This window comes from Prionailurus viverrinus, chromosome X, assembly GCF_022837055.1.
Source record: "Prionailurus viverrinus isolate Anna chromosome X, UM_Priviv_1.0, whole genome shotgun sequence".
Classification (NCBI taxonomy): Eukaryota; Metazoa; Chordata; class Mammalia; order Carnivora; family Felidae; genus Prionailurus; species Prionailurus viverrinus.
In genome coordinates, this window is record NC_062579.1 from 28,281,935 (window position 1) to 28,300,040 (window position 18,106).

Here is an 18,106-nt window from a genome sequence, read left to right on the forward strand (position 1 = left end):
CAATTTGCAGCCATAGCTCCAGGCAACCATTAATCAATTTTCTCTCACTATAGATTTGCCTATTCTGAACATTTCATATAAAAGGAATCATAACAATATGTATTCTCTCTTATGTGGCTGCTTTTACTTAGCATACTACTTTTCAGGTTCATCCAATAGGTATAAATAGGTATAAATGTTCCTTTTTATATCTTTAAAAAATTTTTAACATTTATTTATTTATTTATTTATTTGCAAGAGACACAGAGTGTGAGCCGGGGAGGGGCAGAGACAGAGGGAGACACAGAATTCGAAGCAGGCTTCAGGCTCTGAGCTGTCAGCACAGAGCCTGATGCAGGCCTCAAACCCACCAACCATGGAATCATGACCTGAGCTGAAGTCTGATGCTTAACTGAGCCACCCAGGGGCGCCTCCTTTTTATATGTAAATAGCATTTCATTTTACCGGAGTACCACATTTTGTTTATCCATTTACCAGTTGATGGACACACGTTGTTTCTGGTCTGAGGCTGTTGTGAATAATGTTGCTATAAACGTTCACATATAATTCTTTGAGTGAATGTATGTTTTCATTTCTTGTGGTTAGATTCCTAGGAGTGGAATTGCTGAGTTGTATGGTAAATTTATGTCAATCATTTCAAGAAACTACCAAAAACTTTTCAAAGTGCACCAAGTTACAATCCCACCAACAATGTATGAGGGTTATATTTACTCCACATTCTCACCAGCAGTTGTTATTTTCTTTTTGGCTATAGTTATCCTTGTGATGTGAAATGTTCTCACTGTGGTTTTGATTTGCATTTTCCTCGTGACTAAGATGATGAGTACATTTTCATGCATTTAAATAGACATAAATGTATATTTCCTTTGGAGAAATGTCTTTCAAATTCTTAGCCCAGTTTTTAATTTGAATATTTGCCTTCTTATTATAGATTTGTAACAATTGTTTATATATTCTGGACATAAGTCCTTTATCAGATACATGATTTCCAAAGTCTGTGGCTTGGTTTTGTTGTTTATTTTTATTTATTTACTTATTTGTTTATTAAAAATTTTTTTTAATGTTTATTTTTGAGAGAGAGAGACACACAGACTGTGAGCGAGGGAGGGGGAGAGAGAGAGAGGGAGACACAGAATCTGAAGCAGGCTCCAGGCTCTGAGCTGTCAGCTCAGAGCCCGATGTGGGACTCGAACTCACAAACCACAAAATCATGACCTGAGCTGAAGTCGGATGCTTAACCGACTGAGCCACCCAGGTGCCCCCTTTTTTAATTTTTTAAATAGTGGTCCTTAACACACAGAAGTTTTTACTTAAATGATATTGAATTTATCGATTTTTTAAAAAAAAATTATTACAGTTTTTTTCTTTTCTAGATCATGCTTTTGATTTCATGCCCAAGAAATCTGTACCTAACTCAATGTCACAAATATTTTTTCTTGTTTTCTTCTAAAATGTTTGTACTTTTAGATCTTGTATTTATGGTCTACAATTCCTTTTGAGTTTTTAGGTAGTAAGTTAAGAGTCTAAATTCATATTGCTGTATGTGGATATGTAATTGCCCCAGCACCATTTGTTGAAAATACTATCATTCATCATTGAATTACCTTGGCACCTTTGTCTAAAATCAATTAACCATATATGTCAGGGTTTATTTCTGGACTCTCAGTTCTGTTCCATTGATCTGCATGTCTGTCCTTACGACAGTTCTACACTTTGATACTGTACCTTTAGAGTATGTACATAAAAATATATGTACTAGTCTGAAGAGGAAGTTTTCATTTCATTCTAGGCAGGGTTAGGGTGGCTCTGAGGGAGATGTGGGCAGAGAATGATTTAATTGACATGGATTTGCTGATTCTCCCTTTAAGGAGAACCCACTACACAAAACACCAAATACCAATTCTTAAATTATCCAGACTAAAGGTGATGTCCAAAGAGGTACAAGGCCAGAGGCAACACAATGGGAAGTGAGTAAATATCTGGGTGGTGATAGCTTATTATGTATGGCTGGTCAGTGGCCAAGTCCTCAGATCAGTGAGGACTATGGGAAATGCCCCAAGCGGGATCTGGCTCTGGGGAAAGCAGGTGACATGGACTGGTAAAAAGAGTTGGCATCTGTCACCATTCACTGAGATTCTGAATGGGAAATAGGATCAGTGCTGTAACTGGAGCTAAACCTCCCTGCCACACAGTGGCAGTGAGGCACTTTGGCATGACAGACTAGGAACTCTTTAGTTCATTGCCTGTCTGGGGTTGCATGTGGAGTTCAGTTCAGGTCATACAGCATTTACCGGGCCTCTCTTTTGTGCCGGGCATGTGATAGGTACTAGGCTCTATAGTCCCAGGAACTTGCCTTTCTTTATTGTGTGGTAAATACTCTGTGTCTTCCAAATTGGTGACTGACTAATCAGATAAGCAAATCTATAAAAATTCAAAAGGAGCAAAGTTAGAGGGCAGTGTTTAGTGTCTCCTCTACAACTCCTCCACCAGCTTCTCTCCCTTCTTTACCTGGTGTCCTAAGTTATTTTATTATTTTATTTTATTTTATTTTATTTTATTTTATTTTTATGTTTATTTTCATTTGTCTTGAGAGAGAGAGAGAGAGAGAGAGAGAGCGAGCACTCAAGCAGGGGAGGGACAAAGACAGAGGGAAACAGAATCCCAATCAGGCTGTACCCCATCAGTGCAGAACCTGATGTGGGGCTCGAATTCGAGAACCATGAGATCGTGACCTGAGCTGAAATCAAGAGTTAGACGCTTAATCAACTGAGCCACCCAGGTGCCCCTAAGTATTTTAATAATGACCCTCTCTCTGGGGACAGGGTCCCTGTGTGAGTTTACAAGGTCAGCAACTGTGATGGTGGGAATTTTGTATCACTCTCATTTTTATACCTTAAAGGGGTTTTTTGAGCCTGTGCACAGAACAGGGACTGGAACTATCAAAGGAGATTACAGTGTCAGAAAGTTTTGCTCAATATTTATATTTTTAAAAATTAAAGTGATTGTCAAGAGGCACAGTAGAGGATTTGGAGATTAATTGAGACAGTTAGTGAACACTGTTATAAAGTCCGGGTTAAGTTGGACATTATGCAAAGTATTGTTTGCTTCATCAGCAAATGACCAGTCACTTTGGTTTTTAGTTAATGATTTATTAATACATATTATAGGCCAGGCATTATGTTGAACAGTGTACAAACATGGTCTTATTTAATCCTTTAAATGATGTAAGCAACTTATAAGGTAATTGCTTTTATTTCCATTTTAGAGATGAGTAAAGTGAAGCCCAGAGAGCTGGTAAACCTTGATCAGATTGCTCAATATTTAGTGGAAAGGAGTGGATTTGAAATTAGGTTTCTCTAGCCACACTTTCTGTGTCAGTTTCTCTTTACATTCCTCTTTCACAACCTGTATTTTTCTGTACAGTATTTCTGTCTTAGATTCTTCCCCAACTTCTTTTATGTCTACCTCACGGTATTGTTAAATCAGAATCTAGAATTTTGTATCTGTTTTCATAAAACGTATTATTGGTCTGCAATTTTCCTTTTTTTAAAAGTTTTTTTTTTACTATCTTTGTTTTCTCAGAAAGTGTTCATTCCTTTCCTATATTCTGAATGAGATTATGTAGAATTATATTGTTCTTTAAAAGAGTTCTTCAGAGAAACCATCTGGGAATGGAGAGTTCATTTACAGAGGATGTTTAATTACAAATTCATTTTCTTTAATAGTTGTAGGACGATTCACATCATCTACACCATTTTAGGAGACTTTTGGTAGTTTGTGGCTTTCCAGGAATCGATCCCCTTTATGTGCATAGAATTGTTTAAAGCATTCCCAAATTATCTTTTTAATGTCTGCGTTGGAAACATCAGTAGTGATATAGCCTCTCTTCTTAATATTGAGAATTGATGTTTTTCTTGTTATTTTCCTTTTAAGTCTCAGTAGAGGTTTATCAATTTTATTGGTCATTAAGAACCTGCGTTTGGTTTCATTGATTTTTCTCTGTAGTTTTTTGTTTTTAATTTTAATGACTTCTTATATTTGGCATTTCCTTCTATTTGCTTTGTATCTTTTATTTGGATTGCTCTTTTTTTTTTCTAACTTCTTGAGGTAGAAACTTAAATTGTTCATTTATACCCTTTTTTCCTAATATAATTTAGTGATGTATATTTCTTTTTTTTTAATTTAAATTTTTTTTGATGTTTTATTTATTTTTTTGAGAGAGATGGAGACAGACCATGAGCAGGGAAGGGGCAGAGACAGAGGGAGACAGAGAATCCGAAGCAGGCTCCAGGCTCTGAGCTGTCAGCATAGAGCCAGACACTGGGCTTGGACTCATGAACCGTGCGATCAGGACCTGAGCCGAAGTCAGATGCTTAATCGACTGAGCCACCAAGACACCCAGATGCCCCAGTGTTACACATTTCTCACTAAATAATACTTTTGCTATATCTCACATATTCTTGTATGTTTTCACTTTCTTTCAGTTCAATACACAGTTGACCTTTGAACAACATGGAGGTTAGTGGTGCTGATAACCCCCCTACCACATGGTCGAAAAATTGGCCTGTAACTTTTGACTCCCCCACAAGTTAACTACTAATAACCTACTGTTGACCAGAAGCCTTACTGATAATATAAACAATTGATTAACACATAGTTTGTATGTTGTGTGTGTTATATATTATTTTCTTAAATAATAGTTTGCAGGCCATTTGCTTCCTTCCTTAAAAAAGGAAGCATAGGGAAAAAACAATATCTGTGATGATGAGGAAAGCAAAGTGTCTTAGATATGACATAAACCAAACTCCTCAATCCATAAAAGAACAAATGGATAAAAAAAGAACAAAAGAACAAATAAATAAATAGGAGTTGATCAAACTTCAGTGTTTGTGCTCCTCAAAAGCAACTAATGAGAGGATAAAAACAAGACATAGGCTGAGAGAAAATTATTTGTAAATTATGTATCTCATGAAGGAATTGCAACAAGAATGTGTATAAAACTTTGGAGATTCAATATTAAGAAAACAAATGACCGGATTAAAATATGGGCAAAGGGATTTGAACAAATAATTCATCAGTGAAGATATACAAATGAGAAATAAGCACATGGAAAGATGCACAGCATTGTTAGTTGTTGGGGAAACAGTATAAAACCACAGTGAGATATGACTGTAAATCTATTAGAATGGCTACATTAAAAAAAAAAAAAAAAAGCAAACCCAAAGCTCACCATTTCAGTTGTTGCCAGTGATATGAGTGAGCTGGGACTCTTATACATTGCTAGTGGAATGGAAAATTAACCACTTGAAAACAGGCAGTTTGTTACACATTTATACATACATTTACCATATCATCCATGCATTCCACTCCTAGATATTTGTCCAAAAGAAATGAAATCATGTGTCCAAACAAATACTTGTGGACAAATGTTTTAGCAGCTTTTTAAAAAAAAGGTAGAGAGAGAGAGAGAGAGAGAGCGCGCGCGCGCTGGGAAGGGGCAGAGACAGAGAATCCCAAGTAGGCTCTGCGCTGTCAGTGCAGAGCCCTACATGAGGCTCAATCTCATGAGCCATGAAATGACGACCTGTGCCTAAATCAAGAGTTGGACACTTAATCGACTAAGCCACCCAGGTGCCCAAATGTTTTAGCAGCTTTAATTATAATAGCCAGTACCTGGAAACAATCCAGGTGTTATTTAACAGGTGAAGAGACAAACGTTCACCTGTGATGGACTACCATTTAGTAATATAAAGGAATGGACTATTGACACTTAAAACAACTTGAATGAATCTCCAGGGAATTTGCAGAGTGAAAGAAATCAGAGAAAAGCTGCCAATGTTATATTATTCCTCTCATAAACTCTAGAACATGCAAACTGATACACAGTGGCATAAAGCAGATGAGTGGGTGTCTGGGAAGGGGGAAGTACTGAGGATGATGGAAGGGAGAGAATATAAAAGGGCACAAGCAAACTTTGGAGTGATGGATGTTCATTCTCTTCATTGTGGTGATGGTTTCACAGCTATATACATATGTCAACACTTAGGAAATTCCACACTTTAAATGCATACAGGTTATTGTGTATCAGTTATGATTAAATCGAGGTGTTAAAAGTAGACTCAGACTTATAATTATTAAAATTGTTATGATATAAAAACTTTTGTCATTTAAAAGTACTAATTAGTGGGAAAATTACCCATTTCTCTAAATTCTGGATAAATGAACATAAATGTATTGATGGAAGTGGAGAAGGTGTTACAGTGTAAATTCATGTACCAAGATGAGTTATAATGAATGTTAATAATTTTTCTATATAATTTGTCACATAATTAGGATATATTTAATTTTAACCAATAATCTCCAAACACCAAATTATGGACATTTAGATAAAAATCTTGGTTAGTAACTTCTGATATTGCAATAAATAATTTTCTAAGTATCATTTTTTATAAATTAATTGATGAAAATACAGTATGAAGACTTTAAAAAAAATAACTGAATACATTTGCCAACACTAAACCTAATAACTTTTCATTTTTTCAGGGCCCTCTGTCCTTAATTTTGGTGATATTTGCGTGAACTCCACAAATACTCGTCTACTGCATGTTGTTAATATGCTACCTATGCATATTTTGATCCAGCTAGATATTAATTTGAAAGAACTTCAGAAAACCAACCAGTTTTCATATGTGATTCCACCTACAGCTAGTACTTACATTTCAATGGTATTTGAATCTCCCACCATTGGAAAATTTTGGAAGTAGGATTTATTTTTTAATTTCTATATGCCAGAATTAAAGTGTCCTTGTGTAGAATATGTATTTAATTGCTTCAGTAATTGTAGCATATGTTACATTTGGTCCTCAAACATAGAAACTATACATGCACCAGTTTATAGGATTTGTAGATTGATATTTCAGTGACAGCCTACCGTAAATATTTTGATGTATTGTTTACTAAGGATTAATTGCAGATGTTAATAATATATGCATTTTTGCATGTAACTGAATTCTGTAATTGCAAATAGCTATTATCAGTTCAGTTTGGATGCTTTTGCTGTGTTACAGGTCATTCACCTTTACAGTGAACAATATACCTGGTGGGCATATCCTAGTGATGGCCGTTGTCATGCCAGTAGAACTGGAGCTATCTTCTAAAGAGCTAGTTTTGAGACCACACGGCTTCTCGGTGAAAACATGTTTTACGGGGACAGTTGGTTTGTATAACCATCAGAATTATTTTGCCAAATTTGAATGGCAACCAGTAAACACAGAAAGAGGAATGGCATTTTCCATTCGTCCAGCTAAAGGTAATAGTTTATTCTATTTGTTTGATTTAGACACTAAATCATGGGCTCAGGCAGTAATCATTTATTGACAACTGTATAATGGTCCTAAAAATAGAAGCAAATCAGATAGGGTCACTGGGGCATGTACTTTTTTTTTTTTTAAGTTTGTTTATTTTTTAGTAATCTCCACACCCAACATGGGGTATGAACTCACAGCCCTGAGATCGAGTCACATGCTCTTCCAAATGAGCCAGCCAGGCATCCCCTATTGTAACCATTAAAAAAAATATATTTGGTTTTAAATTTACATCCAAGTTAGTTAGCGTATAGTGCAATAATGATTTCAGGAGTAGAATCCATTGATTCATCCCATACATGTAACACCCAGTACTTATCCCAACAAGTATTCTCCTTAATGCCCCTTGCCCTTTTAGCCCTTGCCCTCACCCACAACCCCTCCAGCAAGCCTCAGTTTGTTCTCTGTATTTAAGAGTCTCTTAGGGGCACCTGGGTGGCTCGGTTGGTTAAGCACCTGACTTTGGCTCAGGCCGTGATCTTTCAGTCTGTGGTTTGAGCCCCGTGTTGGGCTCTGTGCTAACAGCTCAGAGCCTAGAGCCTGCTTCAAATTCTGTGTCTTCCCCTCTCTCTCTGCACCTCCTCTGCTTGTGTCCTCTCTCTCAAAAAATAAACATTAAAAAAATTTTAAAAAAGAATCTCTTATGTTTTGTCCCCCTCCCTGGTTTTATATTATTTTTGTTTCTCTTCCCTTATGTTCATCTGTTTTGTGTTCTAAATTCCACATATGACTGGTCATATGATATTTGTCTTTCTCTAATTTCACTTAGTATAATACACTCTAATTCCATCCACATTGTTGGAAATGGCAGGATTTCATTCTTCTTGATTTCCGAATAATACGCCATTGTGTCTATTTGTGTGTATATATGAATATATAAATATATAAATAAATAAATATATATATATATACACCACCCCATTGTGTATATGTATACACACACACACACACACATATACATACACACCATGTCTTCTTTATCCATTCATCTGGCGGTGGACATTTGGGCTCTTTCTGTACTTTGGCTATTGTCAGTAGCGCTGCTATAAACATTGGGGTGCATGTGCCCCTTCAAAACATCACACCTCTATCCTTTGGATAAATACCTAATAGTGCAATTGCTGGGTCGTAGAGTAGTTCTATTTTTAATTTTTTGAGGAACCTCCATACTGTTTTCTAGAGTGGCTGCACCAGTTTGCATTCCCCCCAGCAGTGCAAAAGAGATCCTCTTTCTCTGCATCCTTGCCAACATCTGTTGTTGCCTGAGTTGTTCCTGTTAGCCATTCTGACAGGTGTGAGGTGGTATCTCATTGTGCTTTTGATTTGTATTTCCCTGATGATGAGTGATGTTGAGCATTTTTTCATGTGTCTGTTGGCCATCTGGATGTCTTTTGTGGAGAAGTGTCTATTCATGTCTTTTGCCCATTTCTTTACTGGATTATTTGTTTTTTGGGTGTTGAGTTTGATAAGTTCCTTATAGATTTTGGATATTAACCCTTTATCTGATATGTCAGTTGCAAATATCTTCTCCCATTCTGTCAGTTGCCTTTTGGTTTTGCTGATTGTTTCCTTAACTGTGCAGATGGTTTTTATATTGATGAGGTCCCAGTAGTTCATTTTTGCTTTTATTTCCCTTGCCTCTGTAGACATGTTGAGTAAGAAGTTCCTGTGGCCAAGGTCAAAGAGGTTTTTGCCTGCTTTCTCTGCTAGGATTTTGATGGCTTCCTGTCTTACGTTTAGGTCTTTCATCCATTTCGAGTTTATTTTTGTGTATGGTGTAAGAAAGTGGTCCAGGTTCATTCTTCTGCACGTTGCTGTCCAGTTTTCCCAGGACCATTTTCTGAAGAGACTATCTTTATTCCATTGGTATACGCTGCGTACCTCCCTAGCTTTGTGGCTCAAGTTATGCAGATTGTTGTGCTAACCCTCACATCAATTTTCTAGGTGTGTAAAATGGTTTGGTGCTAATCTAGCTGCATTTCAGGGACGAGAGAAGCTGAGAACTTCCATGCTGCTTTGCCATCTTGGCTCCTCCTTGGCATTTACTTTTCCATATATGATATGTAAATTTGATTTGAAAATATGGATCCAGTGTTAGGGTTCTCCAGAGAAAAGAAGCAATAGGAAATATGTATAGAAAAAAAGGGAGGGAGAGGGAGAGAAGGAGAGAGGGAGGTGAGAGGTTGATTTTAAAGAACTGGCTCATATAATTGTGTGGAAACTCTAGCAGGCTGGCAGGCTGGAGACCCAGGAGCGAATTGATGTTGCAGTCTTGAATCCAAAGGGACTTCAATTTATTCTCTTCAGGCCTTCAGTTTACTGGATGAGACCCTTCCACATTGTGGAAGGTAATCTTTACTCAAAGTTTATTGATTTAAATGTTCATCACATCTTAAAAATACCTTATGGGAACATCTAGACTGACCAAACAACTGGGTACCATAGCCCGGTCAAGTTTGGACAAGTTGACAAAATTAATCATCATAGATACGGATGAACATAGTATTGTTTTATTAGTTTCTGTTTGATGATGGTGATAAGATATTCAGAATGACATTTTTTTTAGATCATGAAATATTTTAGAAGGAGCCACAAATTCCTTATAATCAATATTTAATACAGGTAATAATATCCAGTTAATAAAATTAAGAACTTAAGACTGTCATTTAAATAAGGAATTCATTAATAGAAAGTATTCTCAGAATTACTGTTCTTGATGGTTCCATATATTTGTTACCCTTGTTTCTGCCATTCTCTGAACTCTACAATTCCCCATAATGTGCCTGTTACAAAACTGAGCCCTGTTACTGCTGAAGTGTTATCTAGTAGCCTTTCAAATTCAGCAAACATCATTGTTAGGTGCTGTGAGGATCTCGTGAGTACACAAGGTATCATTTAAAGAAATAATATGGCAAGTTAAAAGTTGAATGATCATTTTAATGTACATGTTATGCCTTTTCAGTTAAATGGAAGGTTCTGGATTTTTGTATCTGCAGTGACTCACATGGTACCTTATAACCAGCTGAAGTCCATTTCTCCTTGAATGTGAAGTAAAAGAAACTTTGGGGTTAGATATACCTGATTTCTTCAAAACGGATCTTAGCTTCTAGCTAGCTTTGTGATCTTGAGAAAAATACTCTATAAGCACTAGGTTTCCTTATTTGTAGAATGAAGAGACTAATATATCTCATAAAGATTAAATGTATGGAAAACTCCTGTAAAGACTGGCAAAGAGTAGATGCCAAAAGAAGTAGGTAACAATTTGATTATGAAAATTTCTAATTCTGTTTGGACTTCTTTTTTCCCTGAAAATGTCCTCAGAGTAATAACAGCCTATCATGCATCCAGCCAGCCAGCCAGCCCCATTTTCAATCACTTGCTCCCTGCTTACTTCCCTGTCTTTTTCCTTCTCTCCTTTCTTCCCTGCACTCTTCCCTTCTCCCTTCCACTCCTTCCTTCCTTCCTTATTTCTCATTTATGAATAGTCATCATTTGGGATCTGCATAGAGTATATTTCAGATTAAAGAGAAGTACTGGTTTGTAGAAATCTTGCCATAGGTGTATATTCTTGTGAGTTTGGTCATTTCCAAATAATTATTTTTATATAACTCTACCACTGGTTGTAACAGGGAGTGTTATAAACAAGTTCAGTATTAATTTAAATTCACTTAATTTTGATATGAATATATATGTGTATATCTACAGTGGAAAATAGTACTGTACTTTCATTAGGGTTAGAGATCATTGATATCACCATATTTAATCTTGTTATTAGCCTGTATTGATTTAAAAATCTCAGATTATAATTTATTAAGCATTCAAGTTACACTTCCATGAATATTTAGCGGATTCATTTGACCAAGCTCTTTTTTTTTTAAGTGTATTTATTTATTTTGAGAGAAAGTATGAGTGGGGAAAGGGCAGAGAGAGAAGGAGAGACAGACTCCCATGCAGGCTGTATGCTCAGTGCAGAGCCCAATGCAGGGCTTCATCTCAAGACCGTGAGATTAGGACCTGAGCCGAAATCCGAAGTCAGATACTCAACTGACTAAGCCACCCAGCCACCCTACCAAGCTTTTTTTTTTTTTTTTTTTTTTTTTTTTTAATTAACACTGGTAAGACTGGGTCCTGCCTCAGTACTAGAGAGAAGCTGAGTAAATAATTAGAGAAGAGAGAGGAAATACTTCTGCACATTTCAGGATTCTAAATAAACCTTCTCTAGTTTTTTTGAACAGGCATCATACAATGGTAGTTATATTATCTGTATTCCAGTTATAGGTTTGATTAAGCACATGGTAAGGCACTGAGTGTGTCTGGAAAGCACAGTCCATGGCCCTTTTCCTTGTATTTCTCCATCTGAAGCAGGGCCGAATGGGTTGGGCTTCTCCTTTGAGGCTGCCATGGAAATGTGGTGATGATGCTTAATTTGTCAAAAAAAAAAGTGGGTTTATAATATTATGAACTGGAAAGCTGGTTATGCTGACACTTGTTGGAATTCTTATTTTTATAGGGAAGATTTTAATTTTTCATTTTCTTTGGGTTCCTCATAATACTTGTTAAATTTTTCAAAGTACAAAACACAAAGACATGTATTCTAAATATGTTTTTGAGTAAAACCATTAAACTTTAAGTACTTTTTTAAAAATGAGATTTCATTTTTTTAAAATATTTGTTTATTAGGGAGATGGCAGTTTCTAGGCTGAGGAAGGCCACATAGTAAGGAATGGTAGTATAGGAAACTAGAAGGATTATTGCTCCTTGAAAGCATTGTCACCCTGCAAAGGCAGCCCTGGAATACCTATCTATGGACTTCTGACTGCATAAGATAAATAAGCCCCTATTTACCTAACCCTCTATAGCAGGTCTTTTGTTACTTACAGACAAATATAATCCTTTTTTCTTGTTGTTAATAATTTGTTGTCAAGTTAGGTCACATACAGTGTAGTCATGGCTTCAGGAGTAGATTCCTGTGATTCATTACTGATATACAACATCCAGTGCTTATCCCAAAAGATGCCTCCTCAAAGCCCATTACCCATTTTTCCTACTCCCCCAACCCCCCACCCCCATCAACCTTCAGTTTATTTTCTGTATTTAAGAGTGTCTTATGGTTTGCCTCTGTGTTCATAACTAATTTTTCCTTCCCTTCCCCTAGGGTCTTCTGTTAAGTTTCTCAAATTCCACATATGAGTGAAAACATGGTATCTGTCTTTCTCTGACTGACTTCCCTTAGCATAATACATTTCAGTTCTATCTACGTAATTGCAAATGGCAAGATTTCATTCTTTTTCATTGCCAAGTAGTATTCCATTGTGTATATATACACCACATTTTCTTAATCCATTCATCAGTTGATAAACATTTGGGTTCTTTTCATAATTTGGCTATTGTTGATAGTGCTGCTATAAACATTGGGGTACTTGTACCCCTTCGAAAAAGCATCCCTGTATCCTTTGGATAGAATCCTAGTAGTGCTATTGCTGGGTCATAGGGTAATTCTATTTTTAATTTTTTGAGGAACCTGTACACTGTTTTCTAGAGTGGCTGCACCAGTGGCTGCACTATTCCCACCAATAGTGAAGAGGGTTCCCCTTTCTCCGCATCCTTGCCAACTTCTGTTGTTTCCTGAGTTGTTAATTTTAGCCACTGACAGGTGTGAGGTGGTATCTCATTGTGGTATTGATTTGTATTTCCCTTATGATGAATGACGTAAAGCATTGTTTCATATGTCTGTTGGCCATCTGGATGTCTTCCTTGGAGAAGACTCCATTCATGTCTTCTGCCCATTTCTTCACTGGATTATTTGTTTTTTGGGTGTTGAGTTTGGTAAGTTCCTTATAGATTTTGGATACTAGCCCTTTATCCAATATGCTATTTGCAAGTATCTTCTCCCATTCCATCAGTTGCCTTTTAGTTTTATTGATTGTTTCCTTTGCTGTACAGAAGGTTTTATCTTGATGAGGACCCAATACTTCATCTTTGCTTTTATTTCCCTTGCCGTCGGAGATGTGTCAAGTAGGAAGTTACTATGGCCGAGGTCAAAGAGGCTGTTGCCTGTTATCTCCTCTAGGATTTTGATGTTTCCTGTCTCACATTTTTAAAAATTTATTGTCCAATTGGCTTCCATACAACACACAGTGCTCATCCTAACAAATGCCCTCCTCCATGCCCATCACCCACTTTCCCCTCCCTCCCACCCCCCATCAACCCTCAGTTTGTTCTCTGTATTTAAGAGTCTCTTGTGGTTTGCCTCCCTCCCTCTCCGTAACTTTTTTTTAAATTTTTTTAATGTTTATTCACTTTTTGATAGAGACAGAGCTCAAGTTGAGGAGGGGCAGAGAGAGAGGGAGACACAGAATCCAAAGCTAGCTCCAGGCTCTGAACTGTCAGCACAGAGCCCGACGCGGGGCTCGAATTTATGGACCATGAGATCATGACCTGAGCCAAAGCCAGATGCTCAACCATCCGAGCCACCCAGGCACCCCTCTGTAACTTTTTTTCCCCCTTTCCCTCCCCTATGGTCTTCTTTTAAGTTTCTCAAGATCCATATATGAGTGAAAACATATATCTGTTTTTCTCTGACTGACTTCTTTCACTTAGCATAATACCCTCCAGTTCTATCCACATTGCTGCAAATGGCCAGATTTCATTCTTTCTCATTGCCAAGTAGTATCCCATTGTATATATAAACCACATCTTCTTTATCCATTCGTTAATTGATGGATATTTAGGCTCTTTCCATAATTTGGCTCTTATTGAAAGTGCTGCTATATACATTGGGTTACATGTACCCTTATGCATCAACACTCCTGTATCCCTTGGGTAAATTCCTAGCAGTGCTATTCCTGGGTTGTAGAGTAATTCTATTTTTAATTTTTTGAGGAATCCCCACACTATTTTCCAGAGTGGCTGCACCAGTTTGTATTCCCACCAATAGTGCAAGAGGGTTCCCATTTCTCTACATCCTTTCTAGCATCTATAGTCTCCTTATTTGTTCATTTTAGCCACTCAGATCTACATGAGGTGGTATCTCAGTGTGGCTTTGATTTGTATTTCCCTGATGAGGAGTGATGTTGAGCATCGTCTCATGTGTCTGTTGGTCATCTGGATGTCTTCTTTGGAAAAGTGTATTCATGTCTTCTGCCCATTTTTTCACTGGGTTATTTGTTTTTCGGGTGTGGAGTTTGGTGAGTTCTTTATAGATTTTGGATACTAGCCATTTTTCTGATATGTCATTTGCAAATATCTTGTCCCATTCCATTGGTTGCCTTTTATTTTTTTTTCAATATAAGAAATTTATTGTCAAATTGCTTTCCAACGTTGGTTGCCTTTTAGTTTTGTTGATTGTTTCCTTTGTAGTGCAGAAGCTTCTTATCTTGATGAGGTCCCAATAGTTCATTTTTGCTTATAATTCCCTTGCCTTTGGAGATGTGTTGAGTAAGAAATTGCTGTGGCTGAGGTCAAAGAGGTTTTTTCCTGCTTTCTCCTCTAGGGTTTTGATGGTTTCCTGTCTCACATTCAGGTCTTTCATACATTTTGAGTTTATTTTTGTCTTTGTTGTAAGAAAGTGGTGTAATTTCGTTCTTCTGCATGTTGCTGTCCAATTCTCCCAGCACCATTTGTTAGAGAGACTGTCTTTTTTCCATCGGATGCTCTTTCCTGCTTTGTCAAAGATTAGTTGGCCATACATTTGTGGGTCCAATTCTGGGTTCTCTATTCTACTCCATTGATCTGTGTGTCTTTTTTTATGCCAATACAATAAATACTTTCTTGATGCTTACAGCTTTGTAGTAGAGGCTAAAGTCTGGAACTGTGATGCCTCCTGCTTTGGTTTTCTTTTTCAATATTACTATGGCTATTTGGGGTCTTTTGTGGTTCCATTCATATTTTAGGACTGTTTGTTTTAGCTCTGTGAAGAATGCTGGGGCTAATTTGATTGGGATTGCATTGTATGAGTAGATTGCTTTGGGTAGTATCGATATTTTAACAATATTTCTTCTTCCAATCCATGGGATGTTTATCCATTTCTTTGTGTCTTCTTCAATTTCTTTCATAAGCTTTGTGTAGTTTTCAGCATATAGATCTTTTACCTCTATGGTTAGGTTTATTCCGAGATATTTTATGGTTCCTGATACAATTGTAAATAGAATTACAATTGTACATAGAATTGATTTCTTGATATCTTTTTCTATTGCTTTATTATTGGTGTATAGGAATGCAACCAATTTCTGTACATTGATTTTATATGCTGCAACTTTGCTGAATTCATGTATCAGTTCTTGCACTTTTTTGGTGGAATCTTTCAGGTTTTCCATGTACAGTATTACGTCATCTACAAAAAGTGAGAGTTTGACTTCTTTTTTGCCAATTTGGATGCTTTTATTTCATTCTGTTGTCTCATTGCTGAGACTAGGACTTCTAACACTGTGTTAGACAACAGTGGTGAGAGTGGACATCCCTCGCATGTTCCTGATCTCAGGGGGAAAGCTCTTAGTTTTTCCCCATGGAGGATGATATTAGCTGTGGGACTTTGATATATGGCTTTTATGATATTAAATTATGTACCTTCTATACCTACTTTCTTGAGGGTTTTTATCAAGGATGTTGTACTTTGTCAAATGCTTATTCTGCATCTATTGACAGGATCATTTGGTTTTTATCTGTTCTTCCATTAACATGATATATCACATTGATTGATTTGTGAATTATGAATCAGTCCTGCAGCCCAGGAATGAAGTCCCCTTGTTCATGGTGAATAATTCTTTTAATATACTGTTGAATTTGATTTGCTAGTATCTTGTTGAGAATTTTTGCATCCATGTTCATCGGGGTTATTGGCGTGTAATTCTTATTTTTCATGGGGTCTTTATCTGGTTTGGGAATCAGTGTAATGTTGGCTTCATAGAATGAGTCTGGAAGCTTTCCTTCTGTTTCTATTTTTTGTATCAGCTTGAGAAGAATAGCTATTAACTATGCTTTCAATATCTGGTAAAATTGCCCTGTGAAGCCATGTAGCCCAGGACTCTTATTTGTTGGGAGATTTTTGATAACCAGTTTAATTTCTTCACTGGTTATGGGTCTGTTCAAATTTTCTCCATTTTGTTGGCATATAATTTCTCATAGTATTCTCTAATAGTTTGTATTTCTGTGGTGTTGGTTGTGAGATCTCCTCTTTCATTTGTGATTTTATATATTTGGGTCCTCTTTCTTTTCTTTTTGAGACGTCTGGTTAGGGGTTTATCAATTTTGTTTGTTCTTTCCAAAAACCGACTCTTAGATTTATTGATCTGTTCTATTTCCTTGGACTGTATATTGTTTATTTCTGCTCTAATCTTTATTATTTCTCTAATATTTATTATTTTTATTCTTCAGCTGGCTTTGGGCTTTCTTTGCTGCAGTGTTTCTCGTTTCTTTTGCTGTTAGGATAGGTTCTGTGTTTGGGACCTTTCTTGCTTCTTGAGATAGGCCTGGATCGCAATGTATTTTCCTCTTACGACTGCCTTTGCTGCATCCCAAAGGGTTTTGGATGGTCATGTTTTCATTTTCATTTGCTTTCATGTATTTTTAAATTTCTTTTTTAATTTCCTGGTTGGCCCATTCATTCTTTAGTAGGATGTTCGTTAACCTCCATGTATTTGGAGGCTTTTAAAATTTTTTCTTGTGGTTGATTTCAAGTTTCATAGTGTTGTGATTTGAAAATATTCATAGTATGATCTCAGTCCTTTTATATTTGTTGAGGGCTGTTTTGTGACCCCAGTATGTGATCTTTTTGAGGAATGTGTACATTTGAGAAGAATGTGTATTCTGCTGGTTTTGGATGAAAAGTTCTAAATATATCTGTTAAGTTCATCTGGCCCAATGTGTCATTCACAGCCATTGTTTCCTTACTGATTTTCTGTTGCTTTTGAATGAAAATTTCTAAATATATCTGTTAAGTCCATCTGGTCCAATGTGTCATTCATAGCTATTGTATCCTTACTGATTATCTGCCTAGATGCTCTGTCCATTGTTGTAAGTGGAGCATTAAAGTCCACTACAATCACAGTATTGTTATCTGTATGTTCATTTATGTTTGTGATTAATTTATTTATATATTTGGGTGTGTTTCCATGTTGGGGGTGTAAACTTTTACAGTTGTTAGCTCTTCTTGATGGTTAGGCCCCCTAATTATGATATAATGTCCTTCTTCATCTCTTATTATTGTCTCTATTTTTAAATCTAGTTTGTGTGATATAAGTATGGCTACTCGGCTTTCTTTTGACATGCAGTAGCATGATAGATGGTTTTCCATCCCCTCACTTTCAATCTGCAGGTGTCCTTGCATCTAAAATTAGTCTCTTGCAGGCAGCATACAGGTGGATCTTTTTTTTTTTTTTTTTTTTTTTAAATCCGTTCTGATACCTTATGTCTTTTGATTGGGGGATTTAGTAGTCCATTTACCTTCAGAGTGATTATTGTAAGTTATGGATTTGGTGTCCTGGTGTTATCTGTAGGTTTCATGTTTGTGGTGATGTCTCTGGTCTTTTGTAGTCTTTGCTGCTTTCCACTCACAGAGTCCCCCTTAGGACCTCCTGCAGGGCTGGCTTAGTGGTCATGAACTCCTTTAGTTTTTGTCTAGGGAAGTCTTTATCTCTCCTTCTATTCCAAATGACAGCTTTGCTGGATACACGATTCTTGGCTGCATATATTTCTATTCAGCACATTGAGTATCTCCTGCCACTCCCTTCTGACTTCCTAACTTT

At 36.7% G+C, this 18,106-nt stretch overlaps 1 protein-coding gene across 1 annotated transcript in view; it reads left to right on the top strand.

Annotated features, from left to right (window-relative positions):
• Positions 1-18,106, top strand: part of CFAP47 (cilia and flagella associated protein 47) — a 566,656-nt gene that overhangs the window by 51,925 nt on the left and 496,625 nt on the right. Inside the window, exons 14-15 of the mRNA XM_047844880.1 lie at positions 6,544-6,760; positions 7,068-7,309. Of these exons, the coding sequence (XP_047700836.1) occupies positions 6,544-6,760; positions 7,068-7,309 (459 nt within the window). The remainder of the gene's footprint in view (positions 1-6,543; positions 6,761-7,067; positions 7,310-18,106) is intronic.